Below are 22,206 nucleotides of genomic sequence, written 5' to 3'. Positions count from 1 at the left end.
AACAACCATTTGATCAATAAATATGAGAGATGCCCTCACCAAAAAAAAAAAAAAAAAAAGGACAGACTTCCAATGGTAAAATAAATAAGTAACCGGGATGTAATGTATAGCATAAGGAATATAGTCAAGATATTGTAACAGCTTGGTAGGGTGATAGCTGGAACCTAGAATTATGTATATAAATGTTCTACCACTGTGTTGTACACTTGAAACTAATGTAATGTAATACTGTGCGTCAACTACCCTTCAATAAAAAATAATTATTAAAAAAAAAAAAAAATAAGACTAAAGAAATATTTTATCTAAATCTTTATAAACTTACTAATAAATTCTCTAATATAAAATATCTCTACAGCAAATCCCAGATATCATAGCACCTACAAGTACTTTAGATCATATCCCTAAAAGGTAAGCTTTAAAAACAAAAACCATGCATTTTTAACACATCCAACAAAAATAAACAATGCCTTAATATTACCTAATACCCAGTACATGAACAATTTTTTGTTTGCTTCAAAAATATATCTGTAGAGTTTTTTAAACTATTGGGACCCAAACCAGGTCCACAAATTACATTTGATAGATATTTCTAAATCTCTCTGAATTCTAAGAAAGAAAGAATCCTCCATTTTTGTTATTTTTTTTTTTTAATAATTATTTTTTATTGAAGGGTAGTTGATGCACAGTATTACATTACATTAGTCTCAAGTGTACAACACAGTGATAAAACATTTATATACATAATTCTAGGTTCCAGCTATCACCCTACCAAGCTGTTACAATATCTTGACTATATTCCTTATGCTATACATTACATCCCGGTTACTTATTTATTTTACCATTGGAAGTCTGTCCCGGTTTTTTTTGTTTTTGTTTTTGTTTTTATTTTTTGTGAGGGCATCTCTCATATTTATTGATCAAATGGTTGTTAACGACAATAAAATTCTGTATAGGGGAGTCAATGCTCAATGCACAATCATTAATCCACCCCAAGCCTAATTTTCGTCAGTCTCCAATCTTCTGAGGCATAACAAACAAGTTCTTACATGGAGAACAAATTCTTACATAATGAATAAGTTACATAGTGAACAGTACAAGGGCAGTCATCACAGAAACTTTCGGTTTTGCTCATGCATTATGAACTATAAACAGTCAGTTCAAATATGAATACTCATTTGGTTTTTATACTTGATTTATATGTGGATACCACATTTCTCTCTTTATTATTATTATTTTTAATAAAATGCTGAAGTGGTAGGTAGATACAAGATAAAGGTAGAAAACATAGTTTAGTGTTGTAAGAGAGCAAATGTAGATGATCAGGTGTGTGCCTGTAGACTATGTGTTAATCCAAGCTGGACAAGGGCAATAAAACATCCACGTATGCAGAAGATTTCTCTCAGAACGGGGGGTGAGGTTCTAAGCCTCACCTCTGTTGATCCCCAATTTCTCACCTGATGGCCCCCCTGCGACTGTGCCTGTCTTAGGTTGTTCCTCCCTTGAGGAATCTTACCCGTCTCTGGCTAACCAGTCATCTTCCGGGGCCATACAGGGAAATGTGAAGTTGGTAAGTGAGAGGGAAGCCTTATTGTTTGAAAAGGTTAGCTTTTTACTTCTTTGCAGATTTATGCCCTGTGGCTTCTATGCCCAGCATTTGTCTTGAGGTATCTTTACCACTTGGAAGAATTATGATACTCGGTAAATTTGATATGAGGCACGAATTCTATTTAAGGGTTGTAATTAGGAAGGAAGAAGAAAAGCTATAGAAGTAGCAGGCGGAAGAAAACATGGGAAGATTGATTATTTCTTTGACATATCTTCTTGTAGAGTAACTTCAGCATGTATAGGTTTTAAGCTACTACTTAAATTGCGCACACACATTAACATAATAGGAGTATAGTTACATAACCAAAGCATACCTGTAATTACCAGCCATCTCCAGTGAAACCAAGAAAACCAGTTAGGCACCTTAGGCATTTGTGAAAACTTATCTATGATATGGTGGATATTGTCCAACTGAACTTGAACAGTCTGAGAGAAATCAGACAAATTAAAACAACCCATTCCTGGGGAATGTTCACATCCCTTATGTTCTTTTAACAGTAAATAGTCTGTAGTTGTAAGATTTTGGAGCGCTACAATTTGCACTTTTCCAAATTCTTGGTTGAGTTCCAACAGTATAGATCCAGTCAAATTTTTTGTTTTACTGTATGCACAGGCCAGCTTAGATATCTCCTTCCTCATTCCCATGGCAAGTCCAGGAACTGGTGGGATGAGTGCATCTACAGCTGTAGCAGTGTGTGGATTTTTGTTGTGGTTTTTTGATGATCATCTTCTGGCATGAGTCTTCCAGAGAGTGCTGATGTTGGAAGTTCTCTTTCATATCGTATCTTAGTTCATTTTTGGGGTAGCCCAATTAGGCTTTGATCCTCTGTATAAACACAAACAGACCCCTTGCCTACACTTATATATGCCCTTTATACCCTTGTGTAGAACTCATTGGAGGTTACCACACAGGAACAGTCCTTTTTTTTTTTGTTTTCTTTTGTGTTGCTTTGTTTTTGGTATCACTAATCTACACTTACATGATGAATATTATGTTTACCAGGCTCTCCCCTATACCATGTCTCCCCTATAAACCCCTTTACAGTCACTGTCCATCAGCATAGCAAAATGTTGTAGAATCACTACTTGCCTTCTCTGTGTTGTACAGCCCTCCCTTTTCTCCTACCCCCCCATGCATGTTAATCTTAATACCCCCCTACTTCTCCCTCCCCCTAATCCCTCCCTACCCACCCATTCTCCCCAGTCCCTTTCCCTTTGGTACCTGTTAGTCCATTCTTGAGTTCTGTGATTCTGCTGCTGTTTTGTTCCTTCAGTTTTTCCTTTGTTCTTATATTCCACAGATGAGTGAAATCATTTGGTATTTCTCTTTCTCCGCTTGGCTTGTTTCACTGAGCATAATACCCTCCAGCTCCATCCATGTTGCTGCAAATTATTGGATTTGCCCTTTTCTTATGGCTGAGTAGTATTCCATTGTGTATATGTACCACATCTTCTTTATCCATTCATCTATCGATGGACATTTAGGTTGCTTCCAATTCTTGGCTATTGTAAATAGTGCTGCGATAAACATAGGGGTGCATCTGTCTTTCTCAAACTTGATTGCTGCGTTCTTAGGGTCAATTCCTAGGAGTGCAATTCCTGGGTCAAATGGTAAGTCTGTTTTGAGCATTTTGATGTACCTCCATACTGCTTTCCACAATGTTTGAACTAACTTACATTCCCACCAGCAGTGTAGGAGGGTTCCCCTTTCTCCACAGCCTCGCCAACATTTGTTGTTGTTTGTCTTTTGGATGGCAGCCATCCTTACTGGTGTGAGGTGATACCTCATTGTAGTTTTAATTTGCATTTCTCTGATAATTAGCGATGTGGAGCATCTTTTCATGTGTCTGTTGGCCATCTGTATTTCTTTTTTGGAGAACTGTCTGTTCAGTTCCTCTGCCCATTTTTTAATTGGGTTATTTGTTTTTTGTTTGTTGAGGCGTGTGAGCTCCTTATATATTCTGGACGTCAAGCCTTTATCGGATGTGTCATTTTCAAATATATTCTCCCATACTGTAGGGATCCTTTTTGTTCTATTGATGGTGTCTTTTGCTGTACAGAAGCTTTTCAGCTTAATATAGTCCCACTTACTCATTTTTGCTGTTGTTTTCCTTGCCCGGGGAGATATGTTCAAGAAGAGGTCACTCATGTTTATGTCTAAGAGGTTTTTGCCTATGTTTTCTTCCAAGAGTTTAATGGTTTCATGGCTTACATTCAGGTCTTTGATCCATTTTGAGTTTACTTTTGTATATGGGGTTAGACAATGGTCCAGTTTCATTCTCCTACATGTAGCTGTCCAGTTTTGCCAGCACCACCTGTTGAAGAGACTGTCATTTCGCCATTGTATGTCCATGGCTCCTTTATCAAATATTAATTGACCATATATGTCTGGGTGAATGTCTGGATTCTCTAGTCTGTTCCATTGGTCTGTGGCTCTGCTCTTGTGCCAGTACCAAATTGTCTTGATTACCATAGCTTTATAGTAGAGCTTGAAGTTGGGGAGTGAGATCCCCCCTACTTTATTCTTCTTTCACAGGATTGCTTTGGTTATTCGGGGTCTTTGGTGGTTCCATATGAATTTTTGAATTATTTGTTCTAGTTCATTGAAGAATGTTGCTGGTAGTTTCATAGGGATTGCATCAAATCTCTATATTGCTTTGGGAAGGATGGCCATTTTGACGATATTAATTCTTCCTAACCACGAGCATGGGATGCGTTTCCATCTGTTAGTGTCCCCTTTAATTTCTCTTAAGAGTGACTTGTAGTTTTCAGAGTATAAGTCTTTCACTTCTTTGGTTAGGTTTATTCCTAGCTATTATTTTTTTTTTGATGCAATTGTGAATGGAGTTGTTTTTCCTGATTTCTCTTTCTGTTGGTTCATTGTTAGTAGATAGGAAAGCCACAGATTTCTGTGTGTTGATTTTGTATCCTGCAACTTTGCTGTATTCCGATATCAGTTCTAGTAGTTTTGGGGGGGAGTCTTTAGGGATTTTTATGTACAGTATCATGTCATCTGCAAATAGTGACAGTTTAACTTCTTCTTTACCAATGTGGATTCCTTGTATTTCTTTGTTTTGTCTGATTGCCGTGGCTAGGACCTCCAGTACTATGTTAAATAACAGTGCAGAGAGTGGGCATCCCTGTCTAGTTCCCGATCTCAGAGGAAATGCTTTCAGCTTCTCGCTGTTCAATATAATGTTGGCTGTTGGTTTATCATAGATGGCCTTTATTCTGTTGAGGTACTTGCCCTCTATTCCCATTTTGCTGAGAGTTTTTAACATGAATGGATGTTGAACTTTGTCAAATGCTTTTTCAGCATCTATGGAGATGATCATGTGGTTTTTGTCTTTCTTTTTGTTGATGTGGTGGACGATGTTGATGGACTTTCAAATGTTGTACCACCCTTGCATCCCTGGGATGAATCCCACTTGTCATGGTGTATGATCCTTTTGATGTATTTTTGAATTCGGTTTGCTAATATTTTGTTGAGTATTTTTGCATCTACGTTCATCAGGGATATTGGTCTGTAGTTTTCTTTTTTGGTGGGGTCTTTGCCTGGTTTTGGTATTAGGGTGATGCTAGCTTCATAGAATGAGTTTGGGAGTATCCCCTCCTCCTCTATTTTTTGGAAAACTTTAAGGAGAATGGGTATTATGTCTTCCCTGTATGTCTGATAAAATTCCGAGGTAAATCCATCTGGCCCAGGGGTTTTGTTCTTTGGTAGTTTTTTGAGTACTGCTTCAATTTCGTTGCTGGTAATTGGTCTGTTTAGATTTTCTGTTTCTTCCTGGGTCAATCTTGGAAGGTTATATTTTTCTAGGAAGTTGTCCATTTCTCCTAGGTTTCCCAGCTTGTTAGCATATAGGTTTTCATAGTATTCTCCAATAATTCTTTGCATTTCCGTGGGGTCCGTCGTGATTTTTCCTTTCTTGTTTCTGATACTGTTGATTTGTGTTGACTCTCTTTTCTTCTTAATAAGTCTGGCTAGAGGCTTATCTATTTTGTTTATTTTCTCGAAGAACCAGCTCTTGGTTTCATTGATTTTTGCTATTGTTTTATTCTTCTCAATTTTATTTATTTCTTCTCTGATCTTTATTATGTCCCTCCTTCTGCTGACCTTAGGCCTCATCTGTTCTTCTTTTTCCAATTTCGATAATTGTGACATTAGACCATTCATTTGGGATTGCTCTTCCTTTTTTAAATATGCTTGGATTGCTATATACTTTCCTCTTAAGACTGCTTTTGCTGTGTCCCACAGAAGTTGGGGCTTAGTGTTGTTGTTGTCATTTGTTTCCATATATTGCTGGATCTCCATTTTGATTTGGTCATTGATCCATTGATTATTTAGGAGCGTGTTGTTAAGCCTCCATGTGTTTGTGAGCCTCTTTGCTTTCTTTGTACAGTTTATTTCTAGTTTTATGCCTTTGTGGTCTGAAAAGTTGGTTGGTAGGATTTCAATCTTTTGGAATTTTCTGAGGCTCTTTTTGTGGCCTAGTATGTGGTCTATTCTGGAGAATGTTCCATGTGCACTTGAGAAGAATGTATATCCCGCTGCTTTTGGATGTAGAGTTCTATAGATGTCTATTAGGTCCATCTGCTCTACTGTGTTGTTCAGTGCTTCCGTGTCCTTACTTATTTTCTGCCCAGTGGATCTATCCTTTGGGGTGAGTGGTGTGTTGAAGTCTCCTAGAATGAATGCATTGCAGTCTATATCCCCCTTTAGTTCTGTTAGTATTTGTTTCACATATGCTGGTGCTCCTGTGTTGGGTGCATATATATTTAGAATGGTTATATCCTCTTGTTTGACTGAGCCCTTTATCATTATGTAGTGTCCTTCTTTATCTCTTGTTACTTTCTTTGTTTTGAAGTCTATTTTGTCTGATATTAGTACTGCAACCCCTGCTTTCTTCTCACTGTTGTTTGCTTAAAATATGTTTTTCCATCCCTTGACTTTTAGTCTGTACATGTCTTTGGGTTTGAGGTGAGTTTCTTGTAAGCAGCATATACATGGTTCTTGATTTTTTATCCATTCTGTTACTCTGTGTCTTTTGATTGGTGCATTCAATCCATTAACAATTAGGGTGACCATTGAAAGATATGTACTTATTGCCATTGCAGGCTTTAAATTCGTGGTTACCAAAGGTTCAAGGTTAGCCTCTTTAGTATCTTACTGCCTAACTTAGCTCGCTTATTGAGCTGTTGTATACACTGTCTGGAGATTCTTTTCTTCTCTCCCTTCTTGTTCCTCCTCCTCGATTGTTCATATGTTGGGTGTTTTGTGCTGTGCTCTTTCTAGGAGTGCTCCCATCTAGAGCAGTCCCTGTAAGATGTTCTGTAGAGGTGGTTTGTGGAAAGCAAATTCCCTCAGCTTTTGTTTGTCTGGGAATTGTTTAATCCCACCGTCATATTTGAATGATAGTCGTGCTGGATACAGTATCCTTGGTTCAAGGCCCTTCTGTTTCATTGTTTTAAATATATCATGCTATTCTCTTCTGGCCTGTAGGGTTTCTGTTGAGAAGTCTGATGTTAGCCTGATGGGTTTCCCTTTATAGGTGACCTTTTTCTCTCTAGCTGCCTTTAACACTCTTTCCTTGTCCTTGATCTTTGCCATTTTAATTATTATGTGTCTTGATGTTTTCCTCCTTGGATCCTTTCTGTTGGGGGTTCTGTGTATTTCCGTGGTCTGTTCGATTATTTCCTCCCCCAGTGTGGGGAAGTTTTCAGCAATTATTTCTTCTAAGATACTTTCCATCTCTTTTCCTCTCTCTTCTTCTTCTGGGACCCCTATAATACGGATATTGTTCCTTTTGGATTGGTCACACAATTCTCTTAATATTGTTTCGTTCCTGGAGATCCTTTTGTCTCTCTCTCTGTCAGCTTCTATGCGTTCCTGTTCTCTGATTTCAATTCCATCAATGGCCTCTTGCATCCTATCCATTCTGCTTATAAACCCTTCCAGAGTTTGTTTCATTTCTGTGATCTCCTTTCTGGCATCTGTGATCTCCCTCCGGACTTCATCCCATTTCTCTTGCGTATTTCTCTGCATCTCTGTCAGCATGTTTATGATTCTTATTTTGAATTCTTTGTCAGAAAGACTGGTTAGGTCTGTCTCCTTCTCTGGTGTTGTCTCTGTGATCTTTGTCTGCCTGTAGCTTTGCCTTTTCATGGTGATAGGAATAGTCTGCAGAACTGGGACGAGTGACGGCTGGAAGGACTTCCTTTCTTGTTGGTTTGTGGCCCTCCTCTCCTGGGAGAACAGCGGCCTCTAGTGGCTTGTGCTGCGCAGCTGCGCGCAGACAGGGTTTGTGCTTCCTGCCCGGCTGCTATGGAGTTAATCTCCGCTGTTGCTGTGGGCGTGGCCTGGCTCGGGCAGCTACTCCAAAATGGTGGAGTCGCGTTGGAGCGGGAGCTGCTGGGAGGCTCTTTATCTCCGTAAGGGGCCTCCCTGCTCCCTGCAGCCCAGGGGTTAGGGTGCCCAGAGATCCCGGATTCCCTACCTCTGGATTAAGTGTCCCGCCCTGCCCCTTTAAGACTTCCAAAAAGCACCCGCCAAAACAAAACAACGACCACCAAAAAAAAAATAAGTAAAAAAAAATTTTAATTAAAAAAAAATTGTGGTCGCTCGTTTTTCTTTATTCTCCAGTGCCAGCCTCAGGCCTCTGCTCACCGGTCTTTCTGCCCTGTATCCCTATTATTGGGGTCCCTATCCCTTTAAGACTTCCAAAAAGTGCTCGCCAAAACAAAACAGCAAAAAAGCAAAAAAAAAAAAAAAAAAATAGTCGCGCGCTTTACTTATGTCCTCCGGCGCCCGGCCTCCAGTGCCCGCTCACTGTTCTTGCTGCCCTGTTTCCCTAGCATCCAGGGCCCCCTGCACACGCACTCTGCCCGGATGGCTGGGGCTGGGTGCTCGGCAGTCCTGGGCTCCGTCTCCTTCCTGCTCTGCCTGCTCTTCTCCCGCCGGGAGCTGGGGGGAGGGGCGCTCGGCTCCCGCCGGGCCGGGGCTTGTATCTTACCCCCTTCGCGAGGCGCTGGGTTCTCTCAGGTGCGGATGTGGTCTGGATATTGTCCTGTGTCCTCTGGTCTTTATTCTAGGAAGGGTTGTCTTTGTTATATTTTCATAGATATATGTGGTTTTTGGAGGAGATTTCCGCTGCTCTACTCATGCCGCCATCTTCTGCCCCCTCCCCTCCATTTTTGTTATTTACAGACAAAATGGAGTGATTTGTCATGTAGAATTCCCCACATTCTCGATTTGTGTGATTGTACTCTCATGGGATCATCAACATGTTTAACTTTTCCAGTTTTCCCTGTGAACTGTTAGATCTAGAGTTGTGCTAACAGAACTTTCTGCAGTAGCAACAATGAGGATTTCTGTGCTGTCCGATATGGTAGCCATTTAGCTAATGCAGCCACTGAGTCAAAAATTAAGAGGCAAGTAGGAACTAGGGACTAAGGAACTGAGAAAGGCCCCTTAAAGGAACATGACTTAGCTTAGAGTGGAACCACTTACCCTTCTGCTGCCTAAAATATGAACGTGATAGCTAGGACTTTTCTAGAACTCCATGAGGTCACCCAGTGAATGGGAAGAACAGGCGGAGGAACAGAGAGAGAAGGAGCACGGGTCCTCGAAGACTTTTTGGAGCTGTCAGCATGGCTGACCTCTGAAATCCTTTTACAGAAGTCAAAGAAATTTAGGGTTTTTTGCCTATATATAGCCATACTAACCCTTACTGGGATAGCTGCTCTACCAGGTTCTCTTACACCTGATTAGATACAATCCTAGTGATAGAATCTACTAGACCTGTCCTCTCTCAGCCTTTCCCACAGCTAATGCCATTGTTCAAGTCCACAGTCTAGACAAAAGCCTAGATTACAGCACAGTCGCTCCTAACTGGTCTCCTACCTGTACTCCTGCCACCCCTAGTCTACCTTCCATGATGGGGATCTTAGCAAAATGAGATTTCCTCATTGCAGCCTGTTCAAGTTCAAAAACGTCTTTCCCTATCATAGCATGACTTCATGACAAAGGCATCTCTATTTTTCAAATCTCCTCTCCCCTCTCTAGGAAATATCTGAAATTCTCTGAAAATATCACGGGCTTATACAATCCTCCCTGCTTTCTACATGCTATTTCCTCTAACTAGAAAATTCCTTCTAAAGTCAACAGAAAAGTCAGCTTCTTTACCTTCTCTGCTCATGTTCTCAATGCCCCACCCCTAGGAATCCAGTGCTTTAATTAAAGCATTTGTTATCATAATATACTATAATTATTTATTTACATAGACTGTCAGTTCCACCTGACTGTGAGCAATGCCTCCAGGGTAGGACTAAAGTACACTCACTTGTACATTCACCTCCCACAGTAACAAATACAGTTCTTGTATCATACTGCATTCTATCTTCAGTAAATGTTTTAATAAATAAGCCAAAATGCCTCATTTGCTGATTTTTCCCTCCTTGTTTCCACTTCTCTCTTCAGTACTTACATCTTAGATCTGCTTTACAGTCAAGGCATGTTTATCCTCACTACCTGATTCTCGGCATCTGGAGGTTTTCCATCTTCTTCTAATAACTGGCAAACTTAGTGTCTACAGAGAACATTCCACAAACATGAGGCAGTACTAGGTTCTTACTATCTACACGGCACTTTGTCAGATATTATGCAAAAGGTAAAGCTTAGAAGAAATGGGTGTAAAAATCAGAAAAGGATAAGATATGTACACAAGTAACTATAATGAAAGGCTGTGACAGCTACTATCTTAACACAAGTATAATCAAATTCTAGGACAATTTGGAGACAGCAAGGCTCATTCCAGTCTGGGGATCACAGCTTCATGAAGGAGGTGCCTGTTGAACTACAATTCAGAAGATGAATAGGATTCCAGTACACAAATATGAACAAAAGATCTAGGACACAAAGATGAAAAGGCATGCAGCACGTCCCAGTCACTGGAAGTAGTTCAGCGTGGCTCAAAAGTACTGTTAAATAGGGTTCAAAAGGTAGTGGGGATTTCAGAGAACTTTGAAACACAGGCTCAAGAATCCAAATTTTATTCCTTGTTTTGCTGTTTTGTGTTTGTTTGTATTCAAGGGGAAAAAAAAAGAACATTTAGTTCCTCCCTCTTTCTCCTTAATAAGATCTTCATTTTCTGCCTTTGTCCCCTTTAAGTGCACTTACTGGCCTCTCCTCCCCACCCCCACCACCCATTCACCCTTCCACTATACATATATTCCCTTCCACATTCTATAGCTGCTAGAGTCAGAAAACTGTTAAGAACAGTTCTGCACATTTCTCTGAGGAAGGAAGACAAATTTTGTGACTAATTTTCTGCAATCTCCTCTCTCATTTCATTGTTACAAAGATAGAAACAAATCAACAATAACATTAATGATACCCCTACAGAAGAGTTCAAGGCTAGAGTAAAAACATCATTTTTCCCTTTATTCATTCCTTTGTGCCTAGTGAACCCGTAACACATGCAACATATTGTAAAACCCTCTGACACATTCCAGAACCTGCATGTAATCCTGTGGCTAAAAATGTGAGTGAGAGGGCAAAGTTTAGTCTTATCTCCTAGACTTCAACCTTAGTTTCACTTTTTTAATCTCACTAGATTATTTCCTAAAACCAAACAGCATGTTATTCCTCACCTGGTGACCTCCTGCTGCAGCTGTGACACTGAAGGCACATAAAACACCACTCCAAAATAGACGGTGGGCTCCGATGCATGCTTATCCAGCTGCTTTTTCAGAGGTTTTTCCAAATCTACCCACCGGCGCTGATTCTGCTTGTTGTAGTACCAGAGGCTGAAGTAGGTGATCTGCAAAGAGGGAAAGTCACTGAAGGAGGGAGAAATGTACAAAAGGATTTCTGTTCTTTAATTGCCCAGAACGACAATCTGGGACTAAGTAACAGCAGCCTCCAACTGCTTCTCTTCTCAGAAAGGGACAATAGCAAAACCTGAAGAAAAAAAAAAAAAAAAGCCAGACCTTCCTATATCTGGATACTCATACTCAGGAAACAGAGGTGAGAAGTCAATCACTCTGCACCCTATTTCTTGAATTCTGCACAGAAAAATGCATTCATAGCCTAGACTTCAGAATGTAATGGGTGCTACACAATTTTACATACACTCTTTAAGAAAAAAACACACTGAAAGCATGTCTAGTTTTTAAATTATTGAAATACTAAATTCATCATAATTAATATCTTATAAGAAGCATAACTGGGATTCTACTTAGTTGAATTCTGACTAGATAGTGTTAATCCAAATTTCACTACTCTAGAATTTGGCCTCTATAATTATTTCATGCAAATATTGTAAATTCTAGTAATTAATATGGGTGCCAACTGCAACTGATCTTTGCCTCCAAAAGTTCTTTAGATACAAATTTAAAGCAACTATAATGCAGTGGGCATTGTGTCTCACACACACACCTGAAAGCTATACCTAAAGCAGTAAGACACATGTATTACTCAGAGATTTCCAAAAAAAGAGCCCATATATACTCTCTTAGATCTCATTAGCTGTGTAATAAACCGTTCAAGTAAATCAATACTAGCCCTGGGTTAAGTCAACCTTTAAGGATATTAATGCACTTAAGGGTTGAAATGACAGTGTCACACCACTGCTAATATTTACCTCAAAATTAATTTACAGATCAAGACAACTAGAACAACCACTGCTTTGCTCTAGACTAGATCATCTCTGTTGAACAGAACTTTTGACAATGATGGAAATGTTCTGTATCTGCATTCTTCAATACTGTAGCCACTAGCCACATTTGGCTGTTGAGTACTTGGAATGTGGCTAATGCAGCTGAGGAGCTAAATTTTTAATGTTATTTAATTGTAATTGATTAAATTAAATGGCCATAGCATCCAGCAGCTACTGTATTGGATAATACAGTTTAGATCATCAATAAAACAAGAAATAATACTTAGGTTATTTCTTTAGCCTGTAATTCTCATTCAAATAAAAAATAAAATCTTAACTTACAGGGAAAGAGTGTAATTATACAAACATGCCCTCAATATTCATTTCCTCTTACAACATTTTACAAGGCAAGAACTATACCTTTAAAATGAGTCTATTCATCAAATAAACTGGACAGGTGAGGAATATGTCCATTTTCCCTTTATATCCAAGAAGCTAGAATAGTGTAGGAAGTCAGGAAATACTTTTGAGTGAAAGAATGAACGTTCTCTTGCTTTTTAGTTGCCACCAAGTCATCACAAATGAACGAAATATTTTGAACATTTACTATGTGCCAGCTTCTATTCCAGAAACTATAGCAGTTACACAAATTATATCACCACCACTGCCTGACAAAATAGGTATTTGTGTGTGTTAAAAAGCCAACGTTTTGCCAAGTAATGTTCCTGGACCACATATACCGGAATTACCTGGAGAGCTTATTGAGCCCTACAGAGCTATTAAACTCCCAAATAATTCCTGAGGCTCTTAAAGTTTGAAAACCACTCCACTATACCACACTGCCGCCCAATGTTATGCAGGAGATAATTGCACGACCCATCTATCCTTGACGAGCTACACGGAAATCAAATTTTTGAAAGTCCAAACACACTTTAATGCAGCAGAAAATCTGAATCCTACTGTTAATTATTTTCTGTAGTTATGTTATTTATAAAATGAATTACATGTTATCCATGAGGACAGACATGTATCACATTTAAGGAAAATTGATACTATTCCTTCTGCCTTTTAAACTGCAACTGACAGGAAAAAAAAAATCTGGTTTAATAGAAAGAACATGATGCTGAAAGTCTGAAGTCCTGGGTTAACTTCCAACACTGTCACTTGCTAACTGAGAAGTGGGAAAGCCAATCTGTCCAATTCAGTTTTCTCAAGTGCAAAATAAAGTAATACTCCCTCACAGCTTCATCACGAGTACTGAATGCAAAACTTACATGAATGCATTTTATCACTAGAAAAGCACTATATTTTTAAAAGATTACTTAGATACACTCACTCTGCTAAATACCGCAAAATCAATTATCAGCTCCTTCAAAAAAAAAGAAACTTTTCTAATTACTTACATTTATTTGATTACAACACATTTTTGTTAATTTTATTTATATTTTGTGTTTCATCTTAGAACTGGACTGCATGTACCATATTTGGTCTATAACTGCTGTGCACTTAATTACATAAATACTTATTTTTTGCCATAAATGCAGAAGGTTTAGAATCCTTTAGGACCTCAAACTGTATGGTCATGACAGTATGTCACTTTTAACCAAAATTGAAAGGTCATAAAATACTCTTTGTAAAAAAAAAAAATAGACTGCGGCGGAAGATGGCGGCGTGAGTAGAGCAGCGGCAATCTCCTCCCAAAACCACATATATCTATGAAAATATAACAAAGACAACCCTTCCTAGAATAAAGACCAGACGACACAGGACAATATCCAGACCACATCCGCACCTGAGAGAACCAAGCGCCTCGCGAAGGGGGTAAGATACAAGCCCCGGCCCGGCGGGAGCCGAGCGCCCCTCCCCCCAGCTCCCGGCAGGAGAAGAGCAGGCAGAGCGGGAGGGAGACGGAGCCCAGGACTGCCGAACACCCAGCCCCAGTCATCCGGGCCAGAGTGCAGACACACTGCGTGTGCAGGGGGCCCTGGATGCTAGGGAAACAGGGCAGCAAGAACAGTGAGCGGGCACTGGAGGCTGGGCACCAGAGGACATGAGAAAAGCGCGCGACCATTTTCTTTTTGCATTTTGGCTGTTTTCTTTTGGCGAGCGCTTTTTGGAAGTCTTAAAGGGACAGGAACCCCAATACTAGGGAAACAGGGCAGAAAGACCAGTGAGCAGAGGCCTGAGGCTGGTACCGGAGAATAAAGAAAAACGAACAACTACCTTTTTTTTTTTTTTTTTAAATAAAAAAAATTTTTTTTTTCTTTTTTTTTTTGGTGGTCGTTGTTTTGTTTTGGCGGGTGCTTTTTGGAAGTGTTAAAGGGAGAGGGCCGGTCACTTAATCCAGAGGTAGGGAATCCGGGATCTCTGGGCACCGTAACCCCTGGGCGTAAACCCAGGGAGCAGGGAGGCGCCTTGCGGAGATAAATAGCCTCCAGGCCGATCCTGCTCCAACGCGACTCCACCATTTTGGAGTAGCTGCCCGAGCCAGGCCACGCCCACAGCAACAGCGGAGATTAACTCCATAGCAGCCGGGCAGGAAGCAGAAAACCTATCTGCGCGCAGCTGCGCAGCACAAGCCACTAGAGGTCGCTGTTCTCCCAGGAGAGGAGGGCCACAAACCAACAAGAAAGGAAGTCCTTCCAGCCGTCAATCGTCCCAGTTCTGCAGACTATTCCTATCACCATGAAAAGGCAAAGGTACAGGCAGACAAAGATCACAGAGACGACACCAGAGAAGGAGACAGACCTAACCAGTCTTCCTGAAAAAGAATTCAAAATAAGAATCATAAACATGCTGAGAGAGATGCAGAGAAATACGCAAGACAAATGGGATGAAGTCCGGAAGGAGATCACAGATGCCAGAAAGGAGATCGCAGAAATGAAACAAACTCTGGAAGGGTTTATAAGCAGAATGGATAGGATGCAAGAGGCCATTGATGGAATTGAAACCAGAGAACAGGAACGCATAGAAGCTGACATAGAGAGAGACAAAAGGATCTCCAGGAATGAAACAATATTAAGAGAACTGTGTGACCAATCCAAAAGGAACAATATCCGTATTATAGGGGTCCCAGAAGAAGAAGAGAGAGGAAAAGAGATGGAAAGTATCTTAGAAGAAATAATTGCTGAAAACTTCCCCACACTGGGGGAGGAAGTAATCGAACAGACCACGGAAATACACAGAACCCACAACAGAAAGGATCCAAGAAGGGCAACACCAAGACACATAATAATTAAAATGGCAAAGATCAAGGACAAGGAAAGAGTGTTAAAGGCAGCTAGAGAGAAAAAGGTCACCTATAAAGGGAAACCCATCAGGCTAACGTCAGATTTCTCAACAGAAACACTACAGGCCAGAAGAGAATGGCATGATATATTTAATACAATGAAACAGAAGGGCCTTGAACCAAGGATACTGTATCCAGCACGACTATCATTCAAATATGACGGTGGGATTAAACAATTCCCAGACAAACAAAAGCTGAGGGAATTTGCTTTCCACAAACCACCTCTACAGAACATCTTACAGGGACTGCTCTAGATGGGAGCACTCCTAGAAAGAGTACAGCACAAAACACCCAACATATGAAGAATCGAGGAGGAGGAACAAGGAGGGAGAGAAGAAAAGAATCTCCAGACAGTGTATATAACAGCTCAATAAGCGAGCTAAGTTAGGCAGTAAGATACTAAAGAGGCTAACCTTGAACCTTTGGTAACCACGAATTTAAAGCCTGCAATGGCAATAAGTACATATCTTTCAATAGTCACCCTAAATGTTAATGGGTTGAATGCACCAATCAAAAGACACAGAGTAACAGAATGGATAAAAAAGCAAGACCCATCTATATGCTGCTTACAAGAAACTCACCTCAAACCCAAAGACATGTACAGACTAAAAGTCAAGGGATGGAAAAACATATTTCAAGCAAACAACAGTGAGAAGAAAGCAGGGGTTGCAGTACTAATATCAGACAAAATAGACTTCAAAACAAAGAAAGTAACAAGAGATAAAGAAGGACACTACATAATGATAAAGGGCTCAGTCAAACAAGAGGATATAACCATTCTAAGTATATATGAACCCAACACAGGAGCACCAGCATATGTGAAACAAATACTAACAGAACTAAAGTGGGATATAGACTGCAATGCATTCATTCTAGGAGACTTCAACACGCCACTCACCCGAAAGGATAGATCCACTAGGCAGAAAATAAGTAAGGACACGGAAGCACTGAACAACACAGTAGAGCAGATGGACCTAATAGACATCTATAGAACTCTACATCCAAAAGCAGCGGGATATACATTCTTCTCAAGTGCACATGGAACATTCTCCAGAATAGACCACATACTAGGCCACAAAAAGAGCCTCAGAAAATTCCAAAAGATTGAAATCCTACCAACCAACTTTTCAGACCACAAAGGCATAAAACTAGAAATAAACTGTACAAAGAAAGCAAACAGGCTCACAAACACATGGAGGCTTAACAACACGCTCCTAAATAATCAATGGATCAATGACCAAATCAAAATGGAGATCCAGCAATATATGAAAACAAATGACAACAACAACACTAAGCCCCAACTTCTGTGGGACGCGGAAAAAGCAGTCTTAAGAGGAAAGTATACAGCAATACAAGCATATTTAAAAAAGGGAGAACAATCCCAAATGAATGACCTAATGTCACAATCATCAAAATTGGAAAAAGAAGAACAAATGAGGCCTAAGGTCAGCTGAAAGAGGGACATAATAAAGATTAGAGAAGAAATAAATAAAATTGAGAAGAATAAAACAATAGCAAAAATCAATGAAACCAAGAGCTGGTTCTTCGAGAAAATAAACAAAATAGATAAGCCTCTAGCCAGACTTATTAAGAGGAAAAGAGAGTCAACACAAATCAACAGTATCAGAAACGAGAAAGGAAAAATCACGACGGACCCCACGGAAATGCAAAGAATTATTGGAGAATAGTATGAAAACCTATATGCTAACAAGCTGGGAAACCTAGAAGAAATGGACAACTTCCTAGAAAAATACAACCTTCCATGATGGACCCGGAAAGAAACAGAAAATCTAAACAGACCAACTACCAGCAATGAAATTGAAGCAGTAATGAAAAAACTACCAAAGAACAAAACCCCCGGGCCAGATGGATTTACCTCGGAATTTTATCAGACATACAGGGAAGACATAATATCCATTCTCCTTAGAGTTTTCCAAAATATAGAGGAGGAGGGGATACTCCCAAACTCATTCTATGAAGCTAACATCACCCTAATACCAAAACCAGGCAAAGACCCCACCAAAAAAGAAAACTACAGACCAATATCCCTGATGAACATAGATGCTAAAATACTCAACAAAATATTAGCAAACCGAATTCAAAAATACATCAAAAGGATCATACACCATGACAAGTGGGATTCATCCCAGGGATGCAAGGATGGTACAACATTCGAAAGTCCATCAACATCATCCACCACATCAACAAAAAGAAAGACAAAAACCACATGATCATCTCCATAGATGCTGAAAAAGCATTTGACAAAGTTCAACATCCATTCATGATAAAAACTCTCAGCAAAATGGGAATAGAGGGCAAGTACCTCAACATAATAAAGGCCATCTATGATAAACCAACAGCCAACATTATATTGAACAGCGAGAAGCTGAAAGCATTTCCTCTGAGATCGGGAACTAGACAGGGATGCCCACTCTCTCCACTGTTATTTAACATAGTACTGGAGGTCCTAGCCACGGCAATCAGACAAAACAAAGAAATACAAGGAATCCAGATTGGTAAAGAAGAAGTTAAACTGTCACTATTTGCAGATAACATGATACTGTACATAAAAAACCCTAAAGATTCCACCCCAAAACTACTAGAACTGATATCGGAATACAGCAAAGTTGCAGGATACAAAATCAACACACAGAAATCTGTGGCTTTCCTGTATACTAACAATGAACCAACAGAAAGAGAAATCAGGAAAACAACTCCATTCACAATTGCATCAAAAAAAACAAAATACCTAGGAATAAACCTAACCAAAGAAGTGAAAGACTTATACTCTGAAAACTACAAGTCACTCTTAAGAGAAATTAAAGGGGACACTAACAGATGGAAACTCATCCCATGCTCGTGGCTAGGAAGAATTAATATCGTCAAAATGGCCATCCTGCCCAAAGCAATATACAGATTTGATGCAATCCCTATGAAACTACCAGCAACATTCTTCAATGAACTGGAACAAATAATTCAAAAATTCATATGGAAACACCAAAGACCCCGAATAGCCAAAGAAATCCTGAGAAAGAAGAAAAAAGTAGGGGGGATCTCACTCCCCAACTTCAAGCTCTACTATAAAGTCATAATAATCAAGACATTTTGGTACTGGCACAAGAGCAGAGCCACAGACCAATGGAACAGACTAGAGAATCCAGACATTCACCCAGACATATATGGTCAATTAATATTTGATAAAGGAGCCATGGACATACAATGGCAAAATGACAGTCTCTTCAACAGGTGGTGCTGGCAAAAATGGACAGCTACATGTAGGAGAATGAAACTGGACCATTGTCTAACCCCATATACAAAAGTAAACTCAAAATGGATCAAAGACCTGAATGTAAGCCATGAAACCATTAAACTCTTGGAAGAAAACATAGGCAAAAACCTCTTAGACATAAACATGAGTGACCTCTTCTTGAACATATCTCCCCGGGCAAGGAAAACAACAGCAAAAATGAGTAAGTGGGACTATATTAAGCTGAAAAGCTTCTGTACAGCAAAAGACACCATCAATAGAACAAGAAGGATCCCTACAGTATGGGAGAATATATTTGAAAATGACACATCCGATAAAGGCTTGACGTCCAGAATATATAAAGAGGTCACACGCCTCAACAAACAAAAAACAAATAACCCAATTAAAAAATGGGCAGAGGAACTGAACAGACAGTTCTCCAAAAAAGAAATACAGATGGCCAACAGACACATGAAAAGATGCTCCACATCGCTAATTATCAGAGAAATGCAAATTAAAACTACAATGAGGTATCACCTCACACCAGTAAGGATGGCTGCCATCCAAAAGACAAACAACAACAAATGTTGGCGAGGCTGTGGAGAAAGGGGAACCCTCCTACACTGCTCGTGGGAATGTAAACTTGTTCAACCATTGTGGAAAGCAGTATGGAGGTACATCAAAATGCTCAAAACAGACCTACCATTTGACCCAGGAATTGCACTCCTAGGAATTTACCCTAAGAATGCAGCAATCAAGTATGAGAAAGATCAGTGCACCCCTATGTTTATCGCAGCACTATTTACAATAGCCACGAATTGGAAGCAACCTAAATGTCCATCGATAGATGAATGGATAAAGAAGATGTGGTACATATACACAATGGAATACTACTCAGCCATAAGAAAAGGGCAAATCCAACCATTTGCAGCAACATGGATGGAGCTGGAGGGTATTATGCTCAGTGAAACAAGCCAAGCGGAGAAAGAGAAATACCAAATGATTTCACTTATCTGTGGAATATAAGAACAAAGGAAAAACTGAAGGAACAAAACAGCAGCAGAATCACAGAACTCAAGAATGGACTAACAGGTACCAAAGGGAAAGGGACTGAGGAGGAAGGGTGGGTAGGGAGGGATAAGTGGGGGGGAGAAGTAGGGGGTTATTAAGATTAGCATGCATGGAGGGGTAGGAGAAAAGGGAGGGCTGTACAACACAGAGAAGGCAAGTAGTGATTCTACAACGTTTTGCTATGCTGATGGACAGTGACTGTAAAGGGGTTTATAGGGGGAACCTGGTATAGGGGAGAGCTTAGTAAACATAATATTCTTCATGTAAGTGTAGATTAGTGATACCAAAAAAAAAAAGAAAAAAAGGGCAGTTCCTGTGTGGTAACCTCCAATGAGTTCTACACAAGGGTATAAAGGGCATATAAAAGTGTAGGCACAGGGTCTGTTTGTGTTTATACAGAGGATCAAAGCCTAATTGGGCTACCCCGAAAATGTACTAAGATACGATATGAAAAAGAACTTCCAAAATCAGCACTCTCGGGAAGACTCATGCCAGAAGATGATCATCAAAAAACCCCAACAAAGATCCACGCACTGCTACAGCTGTAGATGCACTCATCCCACCGGTTCCTGGACTTGCCATGGGAATGAGGAAGGAGATATCTAAGCTGGCCTGTGCATACAGTAAAACAACAAAATTGGACTGGATCTATACTGTTGGAACTCAACCAAGAATTTGGAGAAGTGCAAATTGTAGCGCTCCAAAGTCTTACAACTACAAACTATTTATTGTTAAAAGAACATATGGCATGTGAACAGTCCCCAGGAATGGGTTGTTTTAATTTGTCTGATTTCTCTCAGACTGTTCAAGTTCATTTGGACAATATCCACCATATCATAGATAAGTTTTCACAAATGCCTAAGGTGCCTAACTGGTTTTCTTGGTTTCACTGCAGATGGCTGGTAATTACAGATATGCTTTGGTTATGTAACTATACTCCTATTATGTTAATGTGTGTGTGCAATTTAAGTAGTAGCTTAAAACCTATACATGCTGAAGTTACTCTACAAGAAGATATATCAAAGAAATAATCAATCTTCCCATGTTTTCTTCCGCCTGCTACTTCTATAGCTTTTCTTCTTCCTTCCTAATTACAACCCTTAAATAGAATTTGTGCCTCATATCAAATTTACCGAGTATCATAATTCTTCCAAGTGGTAAAGATACCTCAAGACAAATGCTGGGCATAGAAGCCACAGGGCATAAATATGCAAAGAAGTAAAAAGCTAACTTTTTCAAACAATAAGGCTTCTCTCTCACTTACCAACTTCACATTTCCCTGTATGGCCCCGGAAGATGACTGGTTAGCCAGAGACGGGTAAGATTCCTCAAGGGAGGAACAACCTAAGACAGGCACAGTCGCAGGGGGGCCATCAGGTGAGAAATTGGGGATCAACAGAGGTGAGGCTTAGAACCTCACCCCCCCGTTCTGAGAGAAATCTTCTGCATACGTGGATGTTTTATTGCCCTGGTCTAGCTTGGATTAACACATAGTCTACAGGCACACACCTGATCATCTACATGTGCTCTCATACAACACTAAACTATGTTTTCTACCTTTATCTTGTATCTACCTACCACTTCAGCATTTTATTAAAAATAATAATAATAAAGAGAGAAATGTGGTATCCACATATAAATCAAGTATAAAAACCAAATCAGTATTCATATTTGAACTGACTGTTTATAGTTCATAATGCATGAGCAAAACCGAAAGTTTCTGTGATGACTGCCCTTGTACTGTTCACTATGTAACTTATTCATTATGTAAGAATTTGTTCTACATGTAAGAACTTGTTTGTTATGCCTCAGAAGATTGGAGACTGACAAAAATTAGGCTTGGGGTGGAATAATGATTGTGCATTGAGCATTGACTCCCCTATACAGAATTTTATTGTCGTTAACAACCATTTGATCAATAAATATGAGAGATGCCCTCACAAAAAAAAAAAAAAAAAAAAAAAAGAAGGACAGACTTCCAATGGTAAAATAAATTAGTAACCGGGATGTAATGTATAGCATAAGGAATATAGTCAAGATATTGTAACAGCCTGGTAGGGTGATAGCTGGAACCTAGAATTATGTATATAAATGTTCTACCACTGTGTTGTACACTTGAAACTCATGTAATGTAATACTGTGTGTCAACTACCCTTCAATAAAAAATAATTATTAAAAAAATAAAAAATAAAAAATAAACTACACTATCATTCTTATACCAGAAAAAAAAAAAAAAAAAAAAAAAAAAAGAACATATGGCATGTGAACATTCCACGGGAATAGGTTGTTTTAATTTGTCTGATTTCTCTCAGACTGTTCAAGTTCAGTTGGACAAT

The 22,206-nt window shown here is 39.5% G+C and overlaps 1 protein-coding gene across 5 annotated transcripts in view; it reads right to left on the bottom strand.

Moving 5' to 3' along the window:
- PTPN21 (protein tyrosine phosphatase non-receptor type 21) overlaps window positions 1-22,206 on the bottom strand; it is a 96,243-nt gene that overhangs the window by 50,528 nt on the left and 23,509 nt on the right. For all 5 annotated transcript variants that reach the window (XM_036882465.2, XM_036882467.2, XM_036882466.2 and 2 more), the window contains exon 3: window positions 11,257-11,426. In XM_036882465.2, the coding sequence (XP_036738360.2) occupies window positions 11,257-11,426 (170 nt within the window). The remainder of the gene's footprint in view (window positions 1-11,256; window positions 11,427-22,206) is intronic.

The sequence above is a fragment of the Manis pentadactyla genome, chromosome 11, assembly GCF_030020395.1.
Source record: "Manis pentadactyla isolate mManPen7 chromosome 11, mManPen7.hap1, whole genome shotgun sequence".
NCBI lineage: Eukaryota > Metazoa > Chordata > Mammalia > Pholidota > Manidae > Manis > Manis pentadactyla.
This window is presented reverse-complemented; position numbering and strand designations above follow the sequence as displayed.